This window comes from Rattus norvegicus, chromosome X, assembly GCF_036323735.1.
Source record: "Rattus norvegicus strain BN/NHsdMcwi chromosome X, GRCr8, whole genome shotgun sequence".
Classification (NCBI taxonomy): domain Eukaryota; kingdom Metazoa; phylum Chordata; class Mammalia; order Rodentia; family Muridae; genus Rattus; species Rattus norvegicus.
The window spans coordinates 112,705,298-112,728,845 of NC_086039.1; the positions used below are offsets into that span (position 1 = coordinate 112,705,298).

At 35.4% G+C, this 23,548-nt stretch overlaps 1 protein-coding gene across 4 annotated transcripts in view; it reads left to right on the forward strand.

The window, feature by feature from the left end:
- The window catches only part of Alg13 (ALG13, UDP-N-acetylglucosaminyltransferase subunit), a 61,910-nt gene that overhangs the window by 2,283 nt on the left and 36,079 nt on the right, over positions 1–23,548 (forward strand). For all 4 annotated transcript variants that reach the window (XR_005498315.2, XM_039100316.2, XM_063280472.1 and 1 more), the window contains 18 exons: positions 384–434; positions 1,297–1,343; positions 2,144–2,216; positions 4,619–4,700; positions 4,882–5,044; positions 6,264–6,339; positions 7,096–7,204; positions 8,464–8,528; positions 9,031–9,131; positions 10,170–10,297; positions 11,125–11,371; positions 11,741–11,854; positions 12,263–12,404; positions 12,813–12,933; positions 13,937–13,969; positions 14,070–14,125; positions 19,076–19,144; positions 20,249–20,426. Coding sequence is in view for 3 of the 4 variants with exons in the window: in XM_039100316.2 (XP_038956244.1) it covers positions 384–434; positions 1,297–1,343; positions 2,144–2,216; positions 4,619–4,700; positions 4,882–5,044; positions 6,264–6,339; positions 7,096–7,204; positions 8,464–8,528; positions 9,031–9,131; positions 10,170–10,297; positions 11,125–11,371; positions 11,741–11,854; positions 12,263–12,404; positions 12,813–12,933; positions 13,937–13,969; positions 14,070–14,125; positions 19,076–19,144; positions 20,249–20,426 (1,855 nt within the window). In the remaining variant the exon portion in view is untranslated. The remainder of the gene's footprint in view (positions 1–383; positions 435–1,296; positions 1,344–2,143; positions 2,217–4,618; positions 4,701–4,881; positions 5,045–6,263; positions 6,340–7,095; positions 7,205–8,463; positions 8,529–9,030; positions 9,132–10,169; positions 10,298–11,124; positions 11,372–11,740; positions 11,855–12,262; positions 12,405–12,812; positions 12,934–13,936; positions 13,970–14,069; positions 14,126–19,075; positions 19,145–20,248; positions 20,427–23,548) is intronic.

The following is a 23,548-nucleotide window of genomic DNA, read 5'->3' on the forward strand; positions in this document are numbered from 1 at the left end:
AGAGGGATGGGGTTTGGGGAGAGACATGTACAGGGAGTTGTGGAGAGAGAGAGGGAGGGAGGGAGAGGAGATGAAGTAAGACAAAAGGTCTGGATTATAGTGAAGAGCAGCTGGGTGAGAGGGAAACCCAGCCACTGGGTTGGAAATTTCTGAATGGAAGGCAGGGTATGTAACATGTTAGGGTCTGAGGGATGCAGAGAGAACCTGCAGGGCAGGTTCACTCTGGTATGTTAAAAAATGCTTGTCCTCAGTCTGAAATCAAAGAGAAGTATATTAGAATTTCAAATAAAAGGGAAATCTCCTGAAATGGTGCTAACTGTAGGATATAATTGGATTGCCATATGCTATGATTTTGCTAAGTCAAGTTGGTTTTGTTTTTGAAGGACGTAGAGGGATCTTTTGAGAAATACCTGGAACGGTTGGGAGATCCTCAGGTAAGTTTGAATATGAGGATGTCATGTTCATAGGTGTTTGAGATAGTATTCTAAATATATGCCTATGGCTATAATGACTCAACTGTATAAGTGAAATATTGTGTAGGATGCAATGGCCTATCTGTGTTGAATATTGAGAACTGTGTTTACTGTCTCTGTGGCCTCCTGAGAATACACAGTGCTTGGGAAAAGGACAGTGTTGGCAAACACTAAATAAAACCTTTTCACTTTAGTGAAAAGAAGGGTGGTAATGTGGCTGAGGTTTTATTATTTTTTTAAAAGTTAAATTTCTAAGTAGTTATTTTTTTGTTATGGGAGTCAAATTCATAATTTAAAATTTTTATTTGTTAATGTTAATTGGTTTTTACTTAAAAAGACATTTATTAAATTTCCTGCTACCTTTTTTCTTGGAGCTGGGGACTGAACCCAGGGCCTTGCGTTTGCTAGGCAAGAGCTCTACCACTGAGCTAAATCCCCAACCCCTCCTGCTATCTTTTATTTATTTATTTTTTTTATTAACTTGAGTATTTCTTATATACATTTCGAGTGTTATTCCCTTTCCCGATATCCGGGCAAACATCCCCCTCCCCCCTCCCCTTCCTTATGGGTGTTCCCCTCCCAACCCTCCCCCCATTGCCGCCCTCCCCCTAACAATCTAGTTCACTGGGGGTTCAGTCTTATCCTGCTATCTTTTAAAAACTAGGAGTTACACTTTTATACTTATGGCTAAGAAGAGCCATGGGTTCATTATTCTGAAGTGTTTATATTATCAAGTAGCTGTCTTAATTTTCTGATATTCATGCTGAACTTGTGATAACTACTTAATATTTCTAAAATGTTTTTCAAAACTCTTTATATTTAGGAGAGTGCTGGCCAGCTGGAACTAAGAGCTCTTTCTCTAATTTACCAGTAAGTTCTATCAAAGAAAGGTGCCAAAGGGAGAATGAAACAGGGAATATATGAGTATGAATGGGAATGATGTCTGTCAGAGTTCTTTTTAGGACTCATTAAATTTGAGGGTTAATAAGTTAATAATGTAGAATAAAAATCCATTTGATCACAGTTCTTGGGTAAATAACCTTATTAATAGTTAATGTCCTCGAACTTGTGTCCCTTTGAAAGTAAGATTAAAAGAAAGGCAGGTGTGTTTTGGGTCATGGCTATAATGCTAGTGCTGACCAGGGAGGCAGAAGCAAGACAGTCTTGATCAAGATCTTGTCTTTAGACAAACTAAGAGACCGAAAATGCTGAACTGGTAATATATCCCGTAGGAAATTAGAATAGCTATCTTTTAAAACTTCCTAAGTACTTAATATTTTTTATATGTTGTCATTAGGGCAATGTGCTCCTGATTTTTTGGGGACAGGGTTTCTCTGTGAAACAAGCTCTGGCTGGCCTGGACTAGCTTTTTTTTTTTTTTCTTGATCAGGCTTACCTCAACCACACAGAGATCTGTCTGCTTTTGTCTCCCAAGTGTTGGGAGTAAAGACCTATGCCACTACACCCTAAAAGTACAATATAACTTTTATAGTAAAAAAGCGTGGGGCAAAAATTTTTAGATACTTTGATAATTGAATGATCCTTCAAATTGCCACATTATGTTTTTGATGTTAGCGCTTAATGGGGAAATTAAGAAAAGTTAAAAGGATACTTAATATTTCTAAAATGTTAAATCTTTTCCCATATACCTTTGTTTTCTATCTGTACAGTCGAGATTTCATTCTATATCGTTATCCTGGAAAGCCACCAACTCAAGTCACAGATAATGGCTTTGAAGACAAGGTAGGAAAATGAATGCTATCTAAAACGTGGACAATGGGGCTGGAAAAATGGTGGTTAAGAGCACTGACTGCTCTTCCAGAGGTTCTGAATTCAAATCCCAGCAACCACAGGGTGGCTCACAACCATCTGTAATAGGATTTGTTCCCCATTTCTGGTGTGTCTGAAGACAGCTATAGTGTACTCATGAATAAAATAAATGATTTTTAAAAATCATGTTGGATGATGGTGCTGTCTTACCACAATATTTAGAAATATTTGACTTAAGTTTTCTCGTAAAAATTATACATAAAAGGGACAAAGAAAGAAGATCCTCCTTGCTTTAAAGCAAGTTAAAAGGCTTCATGGTGGTAGTGATACATTAAGAAAATTGATCAAATGTGAAGGGCAGTCTTTTCAGGAGAAACATTTTATGCAAAAAATGGAAGCAAGAGACCCTTTGGGGATTTAATTAGTTGACTATGGAAATGTGGTGCAGAGATGTGTATAATGAGGGGTAGAATAGGCCTTGCTGAAAATTTGGCTTGTCATTCATTGTACAGAATACTTAAGTAAAGCTGTATCTGATACAAAACGTTTCAAACATACAGGTAAAAGAATATTATAGAAAGTATCTGTGTGCTTGCTTAGTGTCTCTTTAACAATTTATCTACTTTAATATATATATATTAAAATATATATCCCTTTATATATTTCACCAGCCCATTTTTAAAACCTTGTTTACAGTACATTTTGGATTTCAGTGCACTTACATCTAAATATTAATGTTAAAATCTTTTATTTATTCACATCACATTCTGATCGTGGTCATTAATGGGCATTGTCACCTAAGAACCATAAGACTATAGAAATATCAGACTGAGTATGTGCAACCCAAAGTAGCATATATAAGGCATATACATACAGCTAGGAATAATTAGGAAAGTGACATAATATTTAGTTTTCATTGCTGTATTACATTGCTTTTTGATTTTTTTCTCTATGCAAATAGAGACTTTCTAATTATACAGTATAAGGAATTGGCTTAACTGTTTAATGTATATGGGTATTTTGCGTGTCTCTCTGTGCACCACATGTGTGCCTGTGCCTGAGGAGGCGAGAGGAAGGCATCAGATTCCCTAAACTGGAGTAATATGGGTATTGAGAATTGAGTCTGGGTTCTCTGAAGAGCAGCTAGTGCTCTTTAACACTGGACCACTTCTCTAGCCCCTATATAAATTCACAAAGTATAAAAAGAGTCAAAATGTTTGATAAGAGAAAACATTGTCCATGGACAAAGGCACTGTACTACATAAGGGGAGTATACATGTTTGTTAAATAAATGAAACAGTACAATTACTTTGAGATCTACCCCAAAGCCCAACAAATTAGCATAAAGTGATGGAACTAATAACATTTTGTTGGTGAACTAACTCTATAAAGAATTAATTAGTCCATGCATTTGAATGTTTTTTTTGTTACCATAGAACATTTTTTTATTTTCTTATGGCATTTTCGTATGCATGTGTCATGATACCCTTTTTCTAATTTGCTCTATTCCCCTGCTACCTTCCTCTTTTACCCCTCCCCCACCGTGATGGGCCCTCACCTCATAAAAAGAGTCTTCTGTTTCATATCATATGATTTTTAGCCCCTTTCCCTTAGATTTTTTTGCTTTGATTTTCTCTTGGAATTGCTCTTTCACTCATGCTTGATTTAAAACAGATTTTTGGACAAAAGTATTAAAAATGTTTAGAGCTATTATTACATGAAGAACTTTCATTAAAGAAAACTAAAAAGTTTTATGTAATTAGCCTGGCTCTGAAATTGTTTTGTAAAGTACTGAAAATTGAAGGAATCAGCTAAGAAGATAACCTTTTGTTTCCATATCCATAATTCATATCAGTAAGTTAAATCTGGAAGTGCCCTTTCTCCATGGTATATTTTTACATTTCTATTCACTGCAATGACTTTTTCAGCCTCTTAAACAAATTGTCTGGTGTCTGTCCTTTTCCTCTTTCTGTTTAAATTTTAATATCTGGACATTGAGATATTTTACATATTTTTCCAATCATTCTGAGAAATTAAAAAGTGGACTTCTAACATGGGTTTTCTGTTTTGTTCAGTTACTGAATTTGTGAAAGTTCTCATCTTAATGAAGATGATTCAGGACTTGTTCAGTATATTTCAGGAATGTGATTGGGGTTCATAGTATAACCTTAGGTTCTTTCAGTCGATATTCAAAAGTCATAGTTAAAATTTCATTATGAGCTACAGAAATATACATATACATATTTTAAATCAAGATTGGTTAAATGTTTTCTAATAATAAAATTCCATTTAGTTATCAACTGCTGATTACTAACTTAATTTTTATGATTGTAAGACATGTTAATACTAACATAATTCTTTATGCTTGTCTTCAGATTCTTCTCTGTTATTCAAATAATGGCCATTATGATTCTGTATATTCAAAAGAATTTCAATCAACTGCAGGAATTTGTCAAGGTATATGGAGGGCTTTTATAAATATGTGTGTGGTTTCAGATGATTTGTTATCAGTCTTTAAACTGAAGGATTTTAAAACGTTGTTGGTACCTATTGGACTTATATGTTGGATTATGAATGTATTCACATTGATATGAAGAGTCTTATTTTGACAGTTGGAATTTTGGCTTTTTTTCTTCAGCTATATTATATGAACTTCTTTATAAAGACGTATTCGTTGTGGATGAAGAAACATTGAAAACTGCAGTTGATTTGTTTCGAAGTGGTTCTAGGAGAAACAGACACAATGCTTTGACTGGAAGTATAGAAGGCAGTACTGATCAAAAGAGCTCAACCCAAGAGAGGTACTGAAAGTGAAGGATGACTAACTCTGATTTTCATATTTCTTTGAGTTATCATCTAAAAGTAAAAATAGTCTGATTTTATATATGTGCATACATGTCTGTTAGACATATTTGTTTTTAATTAGAGGACAAAATTTTACCAAATTGTATTGTGAAATGTTCAGACTTAAAGAGTTCAAGTTAGAATCTTCTTTTTTCATTTTTTCATTATAGGAGATAATGAGACTTTAGAATTAACATTTTTTAAAATTTAGTTGTACACAAGTCATTCATTGTTGATTAAACAAATTATTGGGCCTCCTATCACAACATTTGAGGTCAGGTTGTTATCTAAGAATCTGCTTTAAAATATTACACCCAGGTTGATTAGGCTTAGCAGCTAGAAACTATACACTGAGGCATCTTGCTTACCCACAGAAGAACATCTTTTAAAGCTTATTTGGGACCATGAGGAATCTTATCAAAATGAAAATTGCTTCATTTGCTTGATTCTTTAAGGGTTTTGAATTTATGGATGCTACAGTAATTTAAAGGCCATATTACTGAAAAACTGCCAGCTTTAAACAACATTGACCTTACAACTGTGTGCTTTAGATAGAAATTATCCCATGCTTAGCTTACTCTTGTGTTGATGTCAGAAGACTAATGAAGGAGCTGGCTAGGAGCTAGTGTGACTGAAACTTTGGGGAATACCTACTAATGGTTCTTGGTAGCATTTAATTCTTTCTAGCTAGTGGGCTGATAACTTTAGTTGTATGGTGTTTTTTTTTTTTCCATGTTGTTGGCTGGTAGGAGGAATGACCTACACTCAGCATGGTGAACAGGACTGCTTTTCTACTGGCAGCAGGGGAACTAGATAGAGATCACAAGATGGGTAGAGCAATATATGGTGTTCGAGTGTGTGTGTTTATATATGTATTTGTGTGTTTGTAATTTAATTATATAAATTCTCTCTGATTAGAAGTTGTCTCCTGGCAGAGAAATCAGAAGCTATAAACATTAGGAGTCAGGATCACAGGAACCATATTAATAGGAAATAATCTGCCAAGTATTTAGTAACACCTACTTACCACAGAAACCTAATGGAAATGTGTTGAAAACTTACCTGCTTTATATTTTAGGATTGAGCTACTTTACCCATGAGTAGTGGCATAATTATGAGACATGAGAAAACCGATACATCTATATAATGTTTTTTTCTCTGAATTTTTTCAATTAGAATCGAAGAGGTTGGTGCCTGTTCTAGTGTCCCAAGTACACTAGATGGCAGTAAACAAGGAACAGAACAACAAAAGGTTTGATACTTTCTCAGGCAAAGAATGTTCATGCACTTGTCTTAAAACACCATAATTTAAAATAAGACCAGATAGTCCATTCTAATTATATAAAGCTGGGAAAGAAGTAGGTTTTCCTTCATGTGGAATCCTATTTGCTCCAAAGTGTTAAATATGTATTTTGTGAGATGTTTTATTCTTACGTACGAGAATTTTCATAACTGATTCTGTGAACACTTGAGGCGTTTCATAAGCTTTTGTTTTGAAATTAAAGTAATAACACAAATTTAATAGATTAGGTGCAATCAATATTCTGATACTACATTTTTATCATCAGTGGCCTATAGTTATAAAATTAAGTGCTAACCATCATTTCTTGAAGGTGAACAAACTAATATTTCTCTATGTGAAGCCTAGTTGCTTTTATGCCTGTCTTGCTCTTTTAGTCTCTTGTTTTTAAATACATAGTAAATTTTTTTGCTGTTTTAGTAGCAAAGGAAAGGGGTAGGGTTGTGTTATGGTTTGTTTATTTAATGCATGTATACCTTTCTGCTAGACGGGGGCACCAGACCACACTACAGATGGTTGTGAGCCACCAGTGGTTGCTGGGAATTGAACTTAAGACCTGTGGAAAAGCAGCCAGTAGTGATCTTAACTGCTGAGCTTCTCTCTAGCCTCCCAGTTTTTAAAAGAAGAAAAGAATCTTCATTCATTCTTCCTCATAAAAGGATGATTTTTTATGATAATGAGTTTATACCCTGACTATTTTCGTTTCAGGTTCCAGAAAATCCATCAAAGATGCTGTTTCCCTATAAGGTACTGAAAGGTCTGGATCCAGAAATCTATCGCAACATAGAATTTGATGCTTGGTTGGACACTAGAAAAGGTAATAAAGTATCAGCAGGATACTGCTGAATCCTGATCAATACAGGGGATTATCTTGCAACTTATTTCTTCTAATAAGATAATGGTTTTCATCAAACTGTAAGAGTGAGCTATAAGTTGTAAGACATGAAAATGACAATTCTTTATTTAAAGATGTGTTTATTATATATAATTACACTGTAGCTGTTAAGACACACCAGAAGAGGGCATCAGATCTCATTACAGATGGTTGTGAGCCACCATGTGGTTGCTGGGAATTGAACTCAGGTCCTCTGGAAGAGCAGTCAGTGCTCTTAACCACTGAGCCATCTTTCCAGCCTGAAAATTATATAATTCAAACCTTAGTGTTCATTAAGTTTTATAGGAGACTACAATATTTTCATTAATTACATTTGTTTATGTTTTTGTATGTACATGGTCAGGTGAGGTGCTGTGGTAGATTATGTAGGAAATTGGAGTATAAATTTTGTTCTCTTTCTTTTTATGTTTTATTGAGACAGTTTGTTTGTGTAGTCCTGACTGTCCTGGAAATTGCTCTGTAGACCATGTTGGCATTAAAATCAGATCTCTTACCTCTGCCTCCTGAGTGCTGAGATTAAAGTTGTTAACCACCAACCACTCAGTCTAGTGGACAGATTTTGAGTATTCAGTGACAAGTGCCTTCACCTGCTTTACCTGCCTCAGATTTGAGTACTTGTGAAAGTGTGGTGGCCTAGGATATCTAAAATTTGCTGTCTGCCTTGTTATATAGAACATACTTACAAAAAAAAAAAAACAAACCTCTTGCTATAGATTGTTGATTGCTCTTGATATATAACTGAATTCATCAAACTAGACTTGAATATACTGTCCACAAGGATAGTATACTGTCTCATTCAACTTCTTGAACTTTGAGTTCAGTATAGTTAATTAGAATGAAGTTAAGCCCTTATATAATGTAAGTAAAAGAATTGCGCATAAATGGATACACACGTGCCCAAGACTTGGTATTATTAACTTTCAGAATTATGAGTTTCATGTTAATTGAGATTATAAACTTGTACTGAAGTGGTTTACAGTACAGAACTATTCTGGTTAGGGTCGTTTAATAAATTGACCATAGTAATAATTGATCAAGGTTGTTAGAATGACTCTTTGGGACATTTTTTCTTCAATGACAGAATTGTTAAATACATTTTGTTAATGTAAATTAGATAAATTATGAGCAGTAAGAATGGAATACATTAAAATTGAGCTTTAATCTTCTATTTCTTCTAATAGAACTTCAAAAATCAGATTGCCTGGAGTATGGTGGAAGATATTACTATTTAGGAGACAAGTGTCAGGTTAGTGCCTTCTTCAAAGATGGTTTGTTTCTATGAGATTGTACCTTAAATCAATAAAGTGAGGTGATCATCCTGGGCTTAGTAATCCCTCTCTGTCATCACAGCACTTAGGAAGCCTAGGAAGAAGAATCATACATTTAAGTCTAGGTGTTTATAACTATACTAAGACCTCGTCTGAATAAACAATGTCTGAGGCTATAGCTCAGTGGTAGAATACTTAGCCCCCATGTCTAAAGCTCTGGATTAGGTCCTTAATACAGCAACAAATACTTTATAAAATGCTAAGAGAAAGATTTCATTGTTTGTATTGTGTTAAATTTTAATTACAGACTTTATATTTAAATTTAAGCTGATAAATGTCCCATAGACTAGCCGTGATCTCAGTTATTTTAAAATAGTAGACATTGAATCATGTTTGGAGAAATGGTTGTTTGAGTAAGCACAGATTTTCAGTGGACAAGACAGATGAATTAATATACGACTCCTTTTTCTTGTCTTTCAGGTTTGCATGGAACCAGGTGGAAAATATTATAATGCTCACATTCAGGAAATTGATAATGAGAATACCTCGGTCTTAGTTTTCATTGAGGAATTTGCAGAAAGGTAAGAGTGTATAGCCATTAAAATTGCCAGGTGCTTACTCATATTAAATTGAGAATTTCTAGGATGCTAGTTGAGAGAACCAGAATTGTTATCTGCTGAGCTAATTATTTTGATTAATAAAAGTAAATGTTAAAAAATGAAATATCATAATAGGTGTATCCCCCAGCCCTTGCTTATTACTTTTTAAAAGTATTTATTTTTGAGATGACAATATAATTCTATCATTTCCTCCTTCCTTTTCCTTGCTCTAAATCCTAACATATACTACCTCTCCTTAATCAAACTCATGGACTTTTCTTCATTAATTATTGTTACATGCAAATGTGTGTATATATTTCCTAAATATAACTTAGTTGGTATATTATTATATGTTCTTTTTATTTTGAGACAATTTTAACTACTTAGTTATGCAGGTGGCCTTGAGCTTGTAGTCAGCATCAGGCTAAAGAATTTGTTCTGAAACATGCTTTCATGATCACAGAGAAGGAAAAAAATGAGACCATGAGGCAGTGTTTGATACCTGTAAAGATATTTTTCTTTTTATTGGTCAGAGTAACTAATTTATATACCCAAGGCTCACCTGAGTCAGGTTAGGAAATGTCCTCTTTCATGGAAAGGAAGCTGTATAGTCTATCTTGTGGTAGATGATCCTATTTCTTCTGGGTGTGATAGACACTAAAACATCTGTGAAGTTATATAAACTACATTTAGATTGTCTAAGCTAAAGGAGAAAAAAACAAATGTATAGGAAAGCTACTGTAAACAGACTTAACAAAAATGCACTTGATCCATGGGTGGTGGCACATGCTTTAAATCTAAATCTCAGGAGTCTGCAGAGGGAAATCCCTTTTGAGTTTGAGGTCAGCCTGGTCTCTGTAGGGAATTCTAGACCAGCCAAGATTACATAGTGAAACCTCGTCTCCAAGAAAATACAGAAAAAAGTAATGTGCTTAAAAGTAAAGCAAGAAGGCTACATTAGTGTATTGAATGAGAGTTAAGTGTGTATTATAATGGGTTCATGATACCTTTCACTTCAAGGCATTTAATTCCGATGGCCAATGTAAAACCAGTCAACCAAGTGGCACTTCTTCCTACCTGGAATACTATACCAGTTCGCAGCGGAAGAGGTTACCAGACTATAAATGGAGCCTATTTCCCTGAAATAGGTTTGTATCCTAAATGTTTTTCTTATGGTTTTTGTTTTCTGTTGCAGTTTATTTTACTTAGAAATAATTGTACTGTTTAGCTGGGTAATGGTGATCCAGGTCTTAACCCTACTACTCAGGAGGCAGAGGCAGGTGGCTCTGGGTGAATTCAAGGCCAACCTGGTCTGCCCAGTGAATTCTGCGGTAGTCGGGGCTACCCAGAGAGATCCTGTCTCAAAAAACCAAAAAGAAAAGTGTTCTTTTTAAAGGTATACCATATGTCCTGTTATGTAGGGTTGTATTTCTTCCACACTACTGTGTTTTCATAGCTAATGGATTGGTGGAGAGGAAAGGGTTATCCTGTATATTCTAGAGTGGTCCTTAGCATCTGTGCCCTAGAATCTAATAGCCTCTTGCCTAGTTGTAGTAATAAAATTGTTTTTGGACATAGGTAGATAGGTATAGGCGGGGGTTGCCTTCATATAAACTTAAGTTGATATAGATTTTAAATACTTTCAAAGAAGTAGGAAGACATCTGAAAAGCAACCATAATTTTTTTAGAGAAAAATATTGTAGGTAATTAAATGACTCAATATTTTTGATGACCAGATCTACAAGTACTATAGAGAGGGTTGAAATATTGGGTATTGAGATACTCATCAACATAGAATGAACTGTTGTTTCCTTTTGCCCTTCCAATGGAAAGATCAAGTATATCCTTGAAAACTAAATAAATTTCTACCTTACATTACACACTTTGATCTGACATTTTGAAGGTATGATGAGGGCAAAGGTGCATGGTCTTTTACTTTGGTTAGAAAGCTTATTTACTATGTCTCTTCTGAAAGTTATGACAGACATGAATGTGAAGCAACGAAAGAAGATGTTCAAGAAATTTCGAGGGAAAGAGATTTATATGACCATGGCATATAGCAGGGGGGACCCCATTGTCCCACCCAGGATTCAGCGTAGTATGCATTATGGGCATGACCCTCTACTGTACTACTCACAGACAGCTGGACAAATTATGTCTAGTGAACATTTTTACCCTCAACATTCATCTCAAAGACAAGGTCGGGGATATGGGGTGCCCAGGTAAGAATTAACTGCTTTTCATCATAATGTGATATCTTTTCTTGGGAATTTTAGAAACTACTCCTGAACCAAGTTACAGTAGAATTGCAAATTAGAGCTTTTAGAGGAGAGAACATAGTGCTGATGCACTCTTACCCTTACCATCCATTTGCATATTTGTATTTTCATTGTCTAGAGAAATGGAAAGCATTGAAGAGATGCTACTCAAAGATAGAATGCCATCTGAAATGGATGTTATATAAATTACGTCTTTGTATCCATTAATACTGTATAGGCCCAATAAATTCTTGTTGAATGTTTTCAGAAAACTTTGTTAATTGTACTTGAGACTGGCAATAATTAAGTAATTGTTTTTATGTTTATTCTCAGGGATTCATCTCACTTAGTAAAAAGGCAAAACATGCCAAATCCTAAAGTTGGGATTTACCCTGGCCCGGGCAAAAAATGCTGCCAGAGCTATGATAATGTCTCTTATAGGTCTCGGTAAGTAGTTAAAGTGTTGTAAGTTAAGGGAAAACATCTGTGTGTAGTTTTATTGCTAAGCAAGGATAATGTGCACCAACTTTCTAAAACCTCAGTTTGTGGCTGGAGAGGTAGCTTAGAGGTTAAATGTATTGGCTGTCCTTCTGGAGAAGCTGGGTTTAATTCCCAGTACCCACTTGGTAGCTGACAAGCATCTGCAACTCTAGTTCCAGAGGATCTGATGCCTTCTTCAGGTCTCTGTACAGGCACCAGACACACATGGTGTGCGATACACATATAAGCAAAGCATACATACACATAAATTAAACCCAAAAACATCTGCTTTGAGATATTTATCTTTCACTGAGAAATTAAAGCAAACTACTACCATGTTTTAACTTATTTTCCCATTTTGATTTTCAAATTAAGTTCTTTTAGGCGTAGCCATCGTCAGATGCATTGTATGAATAAGGGATGCCAATATGGTTTTGCTCCAGAGAATGGAGTGGAAGAAACTGTTACATTTTATGCACTTGAAGAAGGGAATGAGACTGCTTATTCATCTTTACCTGTAAGTAGGTGAAAGCTTCACTTCTCTGTATGGAGAAATGTGTTATGTATGATTTCCACCCCTACCTAACCAACTCCAAAGATCAAAACTAGGGCCCCACACATATAAGGTTTTCTGCCCCCGTAATACATCCGCAGCCCTAATTTTTAACATTTTTGTATGAAGAATTTAGTAAGAACTCCTCGGATACTATGAAGCAGCCACCTTAGAGCTTTAAAGTTTAGAAAAATTCATGTTTTAAAGTTGCTTCAGCTATTTCGGGTTCTAAAGTATTAAAACAGCCACATGTTTCTCTTACAATAGTATATCAGAATTTAGTTTCTATTAACTTACATTTAGAACATCCTTCTAGCCTTTTTTTGGCTAATACAGGAGGAATTCTGTGTATGTATGTCTGTCTTTGTACAGAACAATGCTGGTCCCACTGCAATGGTCCCTGCTACTTCAGGATACTGTGCTGCAAGGCAGGACTATACTTCATGTAAACAGACTTCGAATTCAGAAGACAGTAATGACCACTGTGATAATGGTGAGTTAGTGCTTAGGAATTTTTGAAAAGATGATTGTTGTGGTATTTGTATATCAGAACTTGGAAATATTTTTGGTATTTACACCTTTTCTACTAACTTGAAAGAAGTGTAAGATTGAGGATAGTAAGATGCTTCAGTGGGTATAAGTGTCGCTATGTAAATCTTGAGGACCTAAGTTCAAATTCCAGAACCCACAGAACCCAAAGCGCTTTTTTTTTACTTGATTTAAAAACATTTTAGCATTTATTGAATGTCATGTCAACCATTCCAATAAGTAATTATAATTGATTGGCAATCGTTACTGTGTTATGGGAAACATGTCATCTCTGTATTATATGTGAGGAAACAGATTCAAAAGCTGATAATATAATATGGTAAAGGCTGTACTCTTCTTGCTAATGGCATAGATACATTTTTTAAAACTTAATTGAGATACAGTATACATACCAAAAGTTTACTTACTCAAAAAAGTGTACAATTTAGTGTGGGTTGGTTTTTTTTTTTTTTTTTTGGCGCATTCACACAGTGAGTTTTACATTTTTTCTCATCTCCCCCAAAGACATCCATTCTTAAATACTGAAATAAAATTTGTCTGTAGAGCTGTTTGTGTAGACTTAATAGTAACTTTGCTGTGTACCATGGCATTTGCTTGTTTTTACATCTACCAGTCAATAATACTATTGAAACAATCCCGAAGAATTGTGTACATTACGGAAGTATGAGGTATTTCGAGTGAGTTTATTTAAAGAGATAGTTAAAACATTATCTCTAGTACATACATTGAAGAAAATATTCTTGACACCTAAGGGAAATTTGGGCAGAAACTTCTACTTTTGACAGCTTACCTTGTCTTGTGTTGACTAATAGGGAAGCTCAAATCACTTTCAACCAGATATGTATTTTAGTTGTGAGTATTTGCCCATAAAACTCAAGAAAAAGCAATTCCTGACAGTTCTGCTGTGTCATGTTAAAAAGATCTCTGTCCATGTTTCTCTGTTCTAGGAGGATATCATGGAGATTATCTTTATTCTTCAGGTCAGTGAGATTAGATTTAATTTGATAATCTTCATTATTTATGGAATTTCAAACTAAAAAGAATGCTCTTTTTTTTTTTTGCTTTGGCTATATCCTCTAGAACAAGGCTATGAAACTTCCAGTGTGTATACCACAACTGTATCTACAGCTAACCTGGTAGGTATTTAATAATAACAAATATGAATAGCTCATATACTTTATAGTAAGGGCACAGTGGAGCCCTGTAGGAGAGCTTGCTTAGGGACTTTGATGTGGCCTTCATTCAGAATTGCAAGGCAGAAACTAAAAAGTAGTAAATGGTGTTCTGGCACTGGAAAGGACACTGACCATTTTCTTTTTCCTTTCACTTGCCAAAAGCAGATCCTACTGAAGAGCCTAACTTCTTCTCTTGATCTAGAAAGCAGAAAGTTGGAAATTCTTGGATAGTAGTAAGAAATAAAACCATCAATGTTAGTTTCCTTATTTAAAAGTAGGACTTAAAGAATTCTTAGAAAGTGAGTGACTTTTGCATCCTACATTGTTTTCATTTTTGTTTGTTTATTTTAGTCTCACCACATAGCTCTGGTTGTCGTGAAACTCACTGTAAACCAGGCTATCTATCCTTGAACTCAGACCTGCTTGCCTTTCTCTCTGAGTGCCAAGATTAAAAACAAGTGACATATCATGTGCATGTCCTACATCCTGAAGGAAATTTGAGACCCAAGAATTATTTTGTTATACTTGCACAGATTTTATTTATAGCTTATGTGTTTTTTAGTTAAGAGGTTTATTTATTAAGATTTTATATACCAGCCATGTTGATAATTCTTTTCTGTAGATAGACTACTTAGATTTGCTTTGTTTTATTCTTCCTACTTGATTGCAAGTACTCTTAGTATTTATATCAAGTGCTGATGTAGGATCCATACCTTGAGAAACTTTTCCCTGAAATATAATTTCATCCAAATATGAGATCTTTCTTATTTCAACTCTTTTTTTTAAAGATTTATTCATTTATTATATATAAGTACACTGTAGCTGTCTTCAGACACACCAGAAGAGAGCATCGGTTCTCTTTACAGATGGTTGTGAGCCACCATGTGGTTGCTGGGAATTGAACTCAGGACCTCTGGAAGAGTAGTCGGGTGCTCTTAACTGCTGAGCCATCTCTCCAGCCGTTATTTCAACTCTTATTTTGAAACAGACATCACAATGTTTACAGAGCTCTTAATAATTTTGTAGCCAAGTTAATACAATTGTAAGAAAATTAGAGTTTTAACTCCAGTTACGGTTGGTCACTCTGCAATGTTCATTGTGCCACTCACTATTGACCAACTTATCACATGGGCTGCTCATCATTGTAGAGGGAAGGCTTTGAATATGGGTTGGTGGTTACTTTTTTCCTCTGGTAGCCTATAATAGAACACCAGGCAGTAGAACTGAAGGCTTTAGTTAGGCACCAGCTCAACTTCTCCATGTTCAGTGATGTAGGTGTTGCCTTCAATAATGCCTAACCATTACTTTGTGGAGAGCAAACATTAGCCTTTGTGATAGGCTTACTTTGGGAATTTCCATGGGACCCCTTTGACTAGTCACTTAACTAGATGTGTACTCCATTCCTCACTGGAGGTTTCAGATGGTCCAGAAGGATAACTATTTGGGGCTCTCTCTCATCTGTTATTTGGTGACTACATTTGGATTTCTTTCATATATGTACGTATTTTAAGAAGCTTCTACTCTAGTCGGTTTCCATATAAGCCCTCACATGATAATTAGCATTAGTTGTTTATCCCTGTAATCTCTTTCTTCTTATTATCCTCCTCTTACTCCTCTCCCTTACCATTTAATCTTGTTCTTGTCTTTCCGTAATTGAATTTTAATTCCCATTCCTCGAAGAGTCTCCCCTCCTTCCAGTCCCTTATTCTATTTCTAACTTGTTGCTATAAGGACTATAGTGTACCTATCAAAGGCTGAAAGGCTAGCATGCAAATAGAAAAGTATACAACCATACTTTTTGGGTCTCAGATACCTCATTCAGGATAATTTTTTTCTAGCTCCATTTTTTTTTTTTTGGTTCTTTTTTTCGGAGCTGGGGACCGAACCCAGGGCCTTGCGCTTCCTAGGCAAGCGTTCTACCACTGAGCTAAATCCCCAACCCCTCTAGCTCCATTTTTAACCTGTAAATTTTCCCAACTTCACTGTTTTCTTTTTAAAGGATTTATTTATTCTATGTATGTGAGTGCACTGTAGCTGTCTTCAGACACACCAGAAGAGGACATCAGATCTCATTACAGATGGTTGTGAGCCACCATGTGGTTGCTGGGAATTGAACTCAGGACCTCTGGAAGAGCAGTCAGTGCTCTTAATCGCTGAGCCAGCTGGAGAGACCAGCTTGACTTCACTGTTTTTAAACAGCTGGATAATAAATAGTTCATTTTGTAAATGTGCCACATTTTCATCATCCATTTATCTGTTGATGGATATCTAGTCTATTTGAAATAGCTGTCTATTATGGATAGGGCATCATTGAACATGAATGAGTAAATGTCTCTGACTAGGATTTAGAGTTCTTTGGTATATGTAGAGTTCTGTGAGTGAAGCTGGATCTTGAAGTAGATGGATTCCCACTTCCTGAGGAACCACTACACTGATTTCCATAGTGGCTGTATAAGTTTGTAGTCCCACCAGCTGTTGGTGAGTGTCTTCTTATGCCTTAAGCTTATCAGTTCATCTTGGCCATTCTAAATGGTGTAAGAGGAAATCTGAAAGTAGTTCTGATTTGCATTTCTATCCTGTTACTTTTCTTAAAGTGTTTACCCCCTGTAGATTTGTGGAGTTTTTAATCTTATTTATGTATAAAACATATTATCTGTAAATAAAGACATTTTGACTTCTTCCTTTCCTATTTCTAGCCTCTTGATTTATAGTTGTTTTACTCTTCTAGCTAAGATTTCAACAACCATATTAAATAGACATGGGAAATGGGCAGCCTTGTCTTGTTCTTGATTTTTAGTAGAATTGTGATGAGTTTCTCTCCGTTTAAGTTGATGTTGACTTAGGTAGAAATCAGGGCTCTCTATAAGACTTGTCATGGAGGGGTGTTGGATTTTGTTAAAGGCCTTTTTTTTGCATCTAATGAGATGATCATGTGGTTTTTTTCTTTGAGTGTTTATATGATGAATTACACTTATCTATTTATCTTATATGTTGAACCATTCTTGGATCTCTGGGATGAAACTTATTTCATTGAGGTCTATGATATCTTTTATGTGTTCTTGCATTCAGTTTGCAAGTATTTTATTGAGAATGTTTGTATTCAGGTTCATAAGGGAAATTGGCCTATATAATTTTTTCTTGAGTCTTTTTGTGGTTTCTGTATAAGGTTAATTGTGACCTTTTAAAAAGAATTTAGGCAGTGTTCCCTAAGTTTCTATTTTGCAGAGAAAATTTTGGAATATTAGCATTTTTTGAAGGTCTCATATAATTCTGTACTTAATTTGTCTCACCCTGGGTATTTTTGTTGTTTTTTGGAAGACTTAGTTAATTCTGTACTTAATTTGTCTCACCCTGGGTATTTTTGTTGTTTTTTGGAAGACTTAGTTACTGCTTCTATTTCACTAGGGGTTATGAGTTTGTTTAAATTGTTTATCTGACCTTGCTTTAACTTTAAAAGAGCGGTGCTCTCTCTCTCTCTCTCTCTCTCTCGCTCGCTCGCTCGCTCGCTCGCTCGCCCTCTTTCTCTCTGTCTCACACTCTCACTCTTTCTCACTCTATTTGGTGGTCTATATGATTTTATTGAAAATATTTTGTGTCTTTGACCTGGGTTTCATTTCTGTTCTCTATTATTAACCATAGATGTGGTCGTTTTATAATTTCCCAGACTTTCCAGATGTTTTGTACCTGGAGCTTTTGACTTAATATTTTCTTTGACTGAGGTATCCATTTCTTCTACCCCGTTTTCCATGCTTGAGATTTTCTTTTCTGTCTTGTTTGCTGTGCTCTGAGGTTTTCAATTTACTAATTTTTTTTCCAGTTTTATCTTAGTTTGAGGCTTTCTTGGCAATCCTATTTCTTTTATCTATTTTTGTTGAATTGCTTTCATTATTTGATTTTACTATGTGTTTTAGGGATTTTATTCATGTCCTCTTAAGGTTCTTGAACATAATAGCTATTACATTCATAATAATTAACATTTGTACTAGCTTCCATTTGTAATAGCTGTTTTGAAGTCCTTATCTTCTGCTTCAGCTATATTGCATCTCTTAGGTCTTACAGTAGGGTTCTGGTGGAGGCATATTGTCCTGACTGTTAGTTTTTGTGGTTTTCTGCTACTGTCTAGTCAACCGGGGTTGGTGATTCTAGGTGTTGATATAATAAGGTCTTATCTTTGTTGGGTAGCCATTCCATTTCTTAGTTTCTTTTGCCTTTTCTGGGTAGAAAAGTATGGTAGCTGTGGATTTTGTGCTGTTGAGTGCTTCTGTGGGTTGACAGGTGGCTGAGAAGAATAGAGGAGAAGGGTACACTAGGGATAAAGGCTCAGAAGGGCTTTAGGAAAGAGACAAAGGATCCTGTTCACATCAACAGATTAGATTCTTAGGAAGTTAGTTGGGTGTATGTTGGGACTAGGAAATCTTACCAATAGGTTGAGGTTAAGGCAAAGAATAATTTGAAGAGGCCGGGATAAAAGGGTTTGGATCTGAGTTGGAGTCTCCAGTGAATGGAGTTGAGGTAGGAGGAGGAACCCATAAGCAGCCTGACTGGAATGGGGAGATAGTAATGAAGAACAGGAGGGATAGTGGGAATTACCTACCTTAGTCCCTGTCAGATTTTAACCACTGGGGGTACCAGGGAAAAAGTGTTCCAAGGTATTGGGACTGACAGAAAAGAATGGGAATAGGTTGGTGATGGGTGAGAGAGTCCACAGGAAGGAGGAAAGCTGGGACCACATCAAGTCTTTATGTAGTCCTTAGGGTTGGGGATAGTGTGGAAGGGAAGCCACCTCTGAACAGGCTGCTACAGGGCTGGGGATGAGACTAGAGGACTTAAGATAGAGGTTAGGAAAGAGTGAAAATTCCTTTTGGTTTCTTCCTTCCCCTTTATTCAATTATATTTCTTTATCTGTTCAAGTCTCTTCAGGACAATGGACCATGTTCTGTGCCTCAAGACACAGTTACCTCATACAACTATCCCCAAAAGGTAATCTTCATAGTGCTATCAGTTATTTACAGTGAGCTAAATAGAAGAAAATGAATTGTTTTGCCTTCATCATAATTTCGAGCAGCTGCTTATATTTCACTAAGTATTACTATGCCTTCTGTTATCTGGCACAGTGATTAATACTTTTTTTCAAATCAATTAAGTACTGTTTCAGAGACTATTTTATGATCTCCTGTGAACTTGTCAGTCAACAGTGAATTACTTTCCAAGTCTCTTGTTTACTGAAACATAAATTGGGAGTTTACGTTTATAAAGGTAGCTGAAAAGGAAAAAAATATGTGACCAAGATTAAAATACACCTACTTGATCATCACATTTTTGAAAATGAGAAGTAACAGTTGAGGAAAGAGGAAAAGTATTGATACTTTGGGATGAGAACATTTTCAGGAGTAGTGATTATGGCTCTTTAATATGCAAAGAGGTCAAACAATGAAAAGATTAACCAGCGTCTAGTAGGATTTCATGATTTTGTAATTTCAGATAATTGGACTGGGTAAGAGTGATATTGCAAGTAGTCAGAAATGAAAGCTGCCACTGAAGATGGTGTTTAAAAATCTTATTTGTTCTGAATTTGTGTTATATTTACACCCATTTGTATATAACATATGCCCTGAGAAAGTACTGGGTTCTCTTGAAGAATTTTGCATCTTAATAAAAAAAAGCCTCATTTAGTTTGACCTAAATACAAAAATATCTCTTTGACTTAAATATTTTTGTGGGTAAATATAAGTGGAAATGAATATATATTACAAAGCCATGGAGGCTCAGAATTCTGTTCGAATTTTAGGAACACAGCAGCTAGACAAATAAAGAACAGGAATTGCAGGGAAACTTTCCTTTATGCACAACTTGATGGCTTTATGGTTTTGATATTAATCAATGTGTTATCTTAAAGAAACATAGCTCTCAATGTAGTCAGAGATCTGCAAAAGAAGTAAATTTATACATGGTTTGCTTGAAGATTGACTTCTCAATGTTTTGTCAATAGAGAAATTATAATTTCCTGAAGTTAAGTTGAGGGGAAGAAACAAATATGGTTTGAGAAACTAAACGTAAGAATTCCAATCTTTCTTCCACTTATAGGTGTTGGAAAATTCTGCAGCAATTGCAGTTTCTTGGGCCAGCCATGTTCCAGTTCCAGTTCCAGTCACAGTCATTTCTAACTGTGCAGGAGATAATCAAGCTATTAGTACCTCTGATGTTTCCTCACAGAATGCCATACAACCTGTCTTTGTACCTCCACTCCCACAAGACAGTCCAGGTGGGTTATTGGTGTTTATATTATTTGGAAATCTTTTTCTATTTATGAGTATGTTATTCTAGTTACTAGGTAGTATTGTAATTTAAAGAAATAGATATGTTAATTTTACTTAAAAGTGTTCTATCACTGAGGAATGAGAGTCAGCTTACTTAAATTCTGATTTTTTTCCTTTTGTTTTTGTAATAGGGCTCTGATAAGATTTTATACCTGCCCTTTGCTACTCAGTGGATAGTTAATAGAACTTGTACTAGTCCTACAACTTTTAGTTTTGTAACTTTTTTTACTGTGTATATGGGGCAGAGGCTGCAGGGAACTCTGGAGTTGATTCCACTTTTATGTGAATTTCAGGGTTCAAACTATGTCACTAGCTTTGTACAGCCATTTCTAGTACCTACTGAGCCTTCTTGCTCAGCCCATGAATTACCTTTTATTACTTAAGGATTGACATAGAAGTAGTTCTCATTTTATACAGTAAATCTCCCTACAAAACAAACAAATGTAAAAAAATACTTGAAGGACCTGTGAACCAAGATTTTCTAATCTGCTAGAGAGATTTTCAAGCATAACAGGTAGTGTGTTAGACTCAGTATTTTTCTTATGAACCATTCTTGAAGTATTATCTAGAGGTGTATAGTGAGACATGTATAATGATAATCTGTATGTGACAATTTGAATTAGTTGCCACTAAATAAAGCCAGATGATCATAAAGCCCCATGTGACTAGTAGCTACTGAATCAATAGCATGGAGAATATTTGTACCATCAAAAAGTTTTAATGGGCAACTAGAGAGATGATTTAATGGTTAATGGCACTCACTGCTCTTCTAGCGGACCTGGGTTTGATTCCTAGCACCCACATGATGACTCACAACCATTTGTAACTCCAAGGAGATCTGATGCTCTTCTGGCCTTTGAGGGTACTTGATATACATGTGGTGCACAGACACATGTAGGCGAACACCAATATGCATTAATTAGGTATTTTTTTTCAAATTTTGGCAGTAGTATACTAGAAAAATGTTTGAACTGTGGGTAGGAAAATTGAGGTGAAAACCATACTGAAATGATTAGTACTAGAGTGAATATTATTGTTAATCATGTGGAAGTGAAAGGGGCTGTGACAAGGCAGAACTGAAAGTGGCTCTTAGAGTGGCTGACAGTTTTACTTCTAGGGAGTATACCGTCTTAAATCATTAAGCCAGACAGTACATTTATTTTCTGTGTTAGTTTTATTTGTAGATAAAATGCATTGCACAGTGCTCAGAACAAGAACATGTAATAAATGATTATGAGGGGACTCTTTCATTAGAAATGTCATTTTGGGACCCTGGCTTGACTACTTTGCCACTAAATATGGCAAAGCATTGCTTGTTTGCTTTCAGCAGAGGTCTGAGCTTAAAGAATTGAAATCACAGCTAAGTAAAGGATATTCATACTTCAGATAGATTGAATCATTACAATACTTAACCCTGTGACTCTTAAGATTGCTCAGTGGCTAAGTAAAGGTGTTTTCTACCAAGCATGGTGGTCTGAGTTGGGAGAAGAGAACGAACTACTGATAGTTGTTCTCTGTCCCCTCTCAGAAAGACACAGACACACACACAGACACAGACACAGACACCCACACACACACCCACACACACCCACACACATATATACATACATTACCCATCTTGAATTTCAGGTTAGTTTCAGGTTAGCCATGGCTGTATACTAGAGGAAAAAAAAAGTGTTTATTGTAGTACGCATTTATAAGGAATGCCAATTAGAGGAGAATAGCACTCTAATTTCTTTAAATTTGATTCTCTTGGGTTTGTGACTATTTTGTTACCTCTAGGTCTAGTAGTTGGCTTTTACCTAGTGAGCATATTCATATTTGTTTCTGGCTAACTGATCTGATTTCATTTTCTTGGCACTGTCCATTAAACCTTGGGCCTTGTGCGTGCTACTCAAGCACTTAGTCCTAAGCCATCCCTAGCTGTCTTTCCACATTTAAGTCTACAGTAAAGTCTCACTATATTGCCTAGGCTGGTCCTGAGCTTACTCTGTAGCTCAGGCAGGCCTTGAATTTGAGATCCTTCTGCCTTGCCTAGCTAGGCAGCTAGTCTTGTTCTTCCACATCCAAAAACCTAGTATGATTTATTTTGAGTATTAGTTTAAAAGAGATATGGAAAATAACTTTTTTGGAAAAGCCATGCTTACAGAAACATTCAAGCATTAGTAGTTACTGTGATAATTAAATGACTTTGCTAAAACTATAAAAACACACATTTCTAATATATAAAACAACTCCAAAGGAGTTATGTAAGTTGTTAAAGTTTTTTATGTAGTTTAGCTTTAATAAATTTCACCTTCTCTTGTCCAGTTCTGTGCACTTTTCTCAAGTGTGCTCTTATGTAAGCAACATTAAATCAAGAGAGGATTGCTTCTTTATCCCTCCCATCCCCCAAAAAGAAAAGCTGTTTATGAATTTATTTTTGCTTTGGTGTCATCTGTAGATATATGTCCTATTACTATTAGCATGTAGTTGTACTATTAGTGTTGCTTGTGAATGAAGGCAAAGTATATTTGTTCTGGCTAAATTTCCAGAGTAACAAATTCAGCTTGTGGTTTGTAAGCTCAACTCTGTGTTAGAGCTCTGAATTTAATGCTATATTGAATAATGAGATGAAACTGTTTATGGCTTTTAGTGTTAAAATTATCATGTAGATAGCACAACTTTATAGTTTAGTACATCATTTTAAAAATTGACTAAAATTTTCTAGTTAAATTCCAAGGGTTGTGTTATTTAACATCTGTCAAAATATCACATTTTAAGTAATATATTACATGAATATAGCTATTTTTACTAGGTTGGAAACAGTTTATTATCCTAGGGGTTTAATATGCAAACAAATACATTTTAACTTTGTATTAAAACTGAAACTCCTAGATGTATAATTTTAAATAAAGTTAGTAATGAATATAGGACATTACAGGGATAAAATATTGTATTTAGCCCATTTTTTAGATTTTGTGTCTCCTTAAAACTGGAAATTCATGATTTAAAATTGCTTATGTTCTCCCGAAGGTGCCAGGAGAATGTGTAAGGTTGTTAAAATCTCTATTGTGTTCAATTTTGT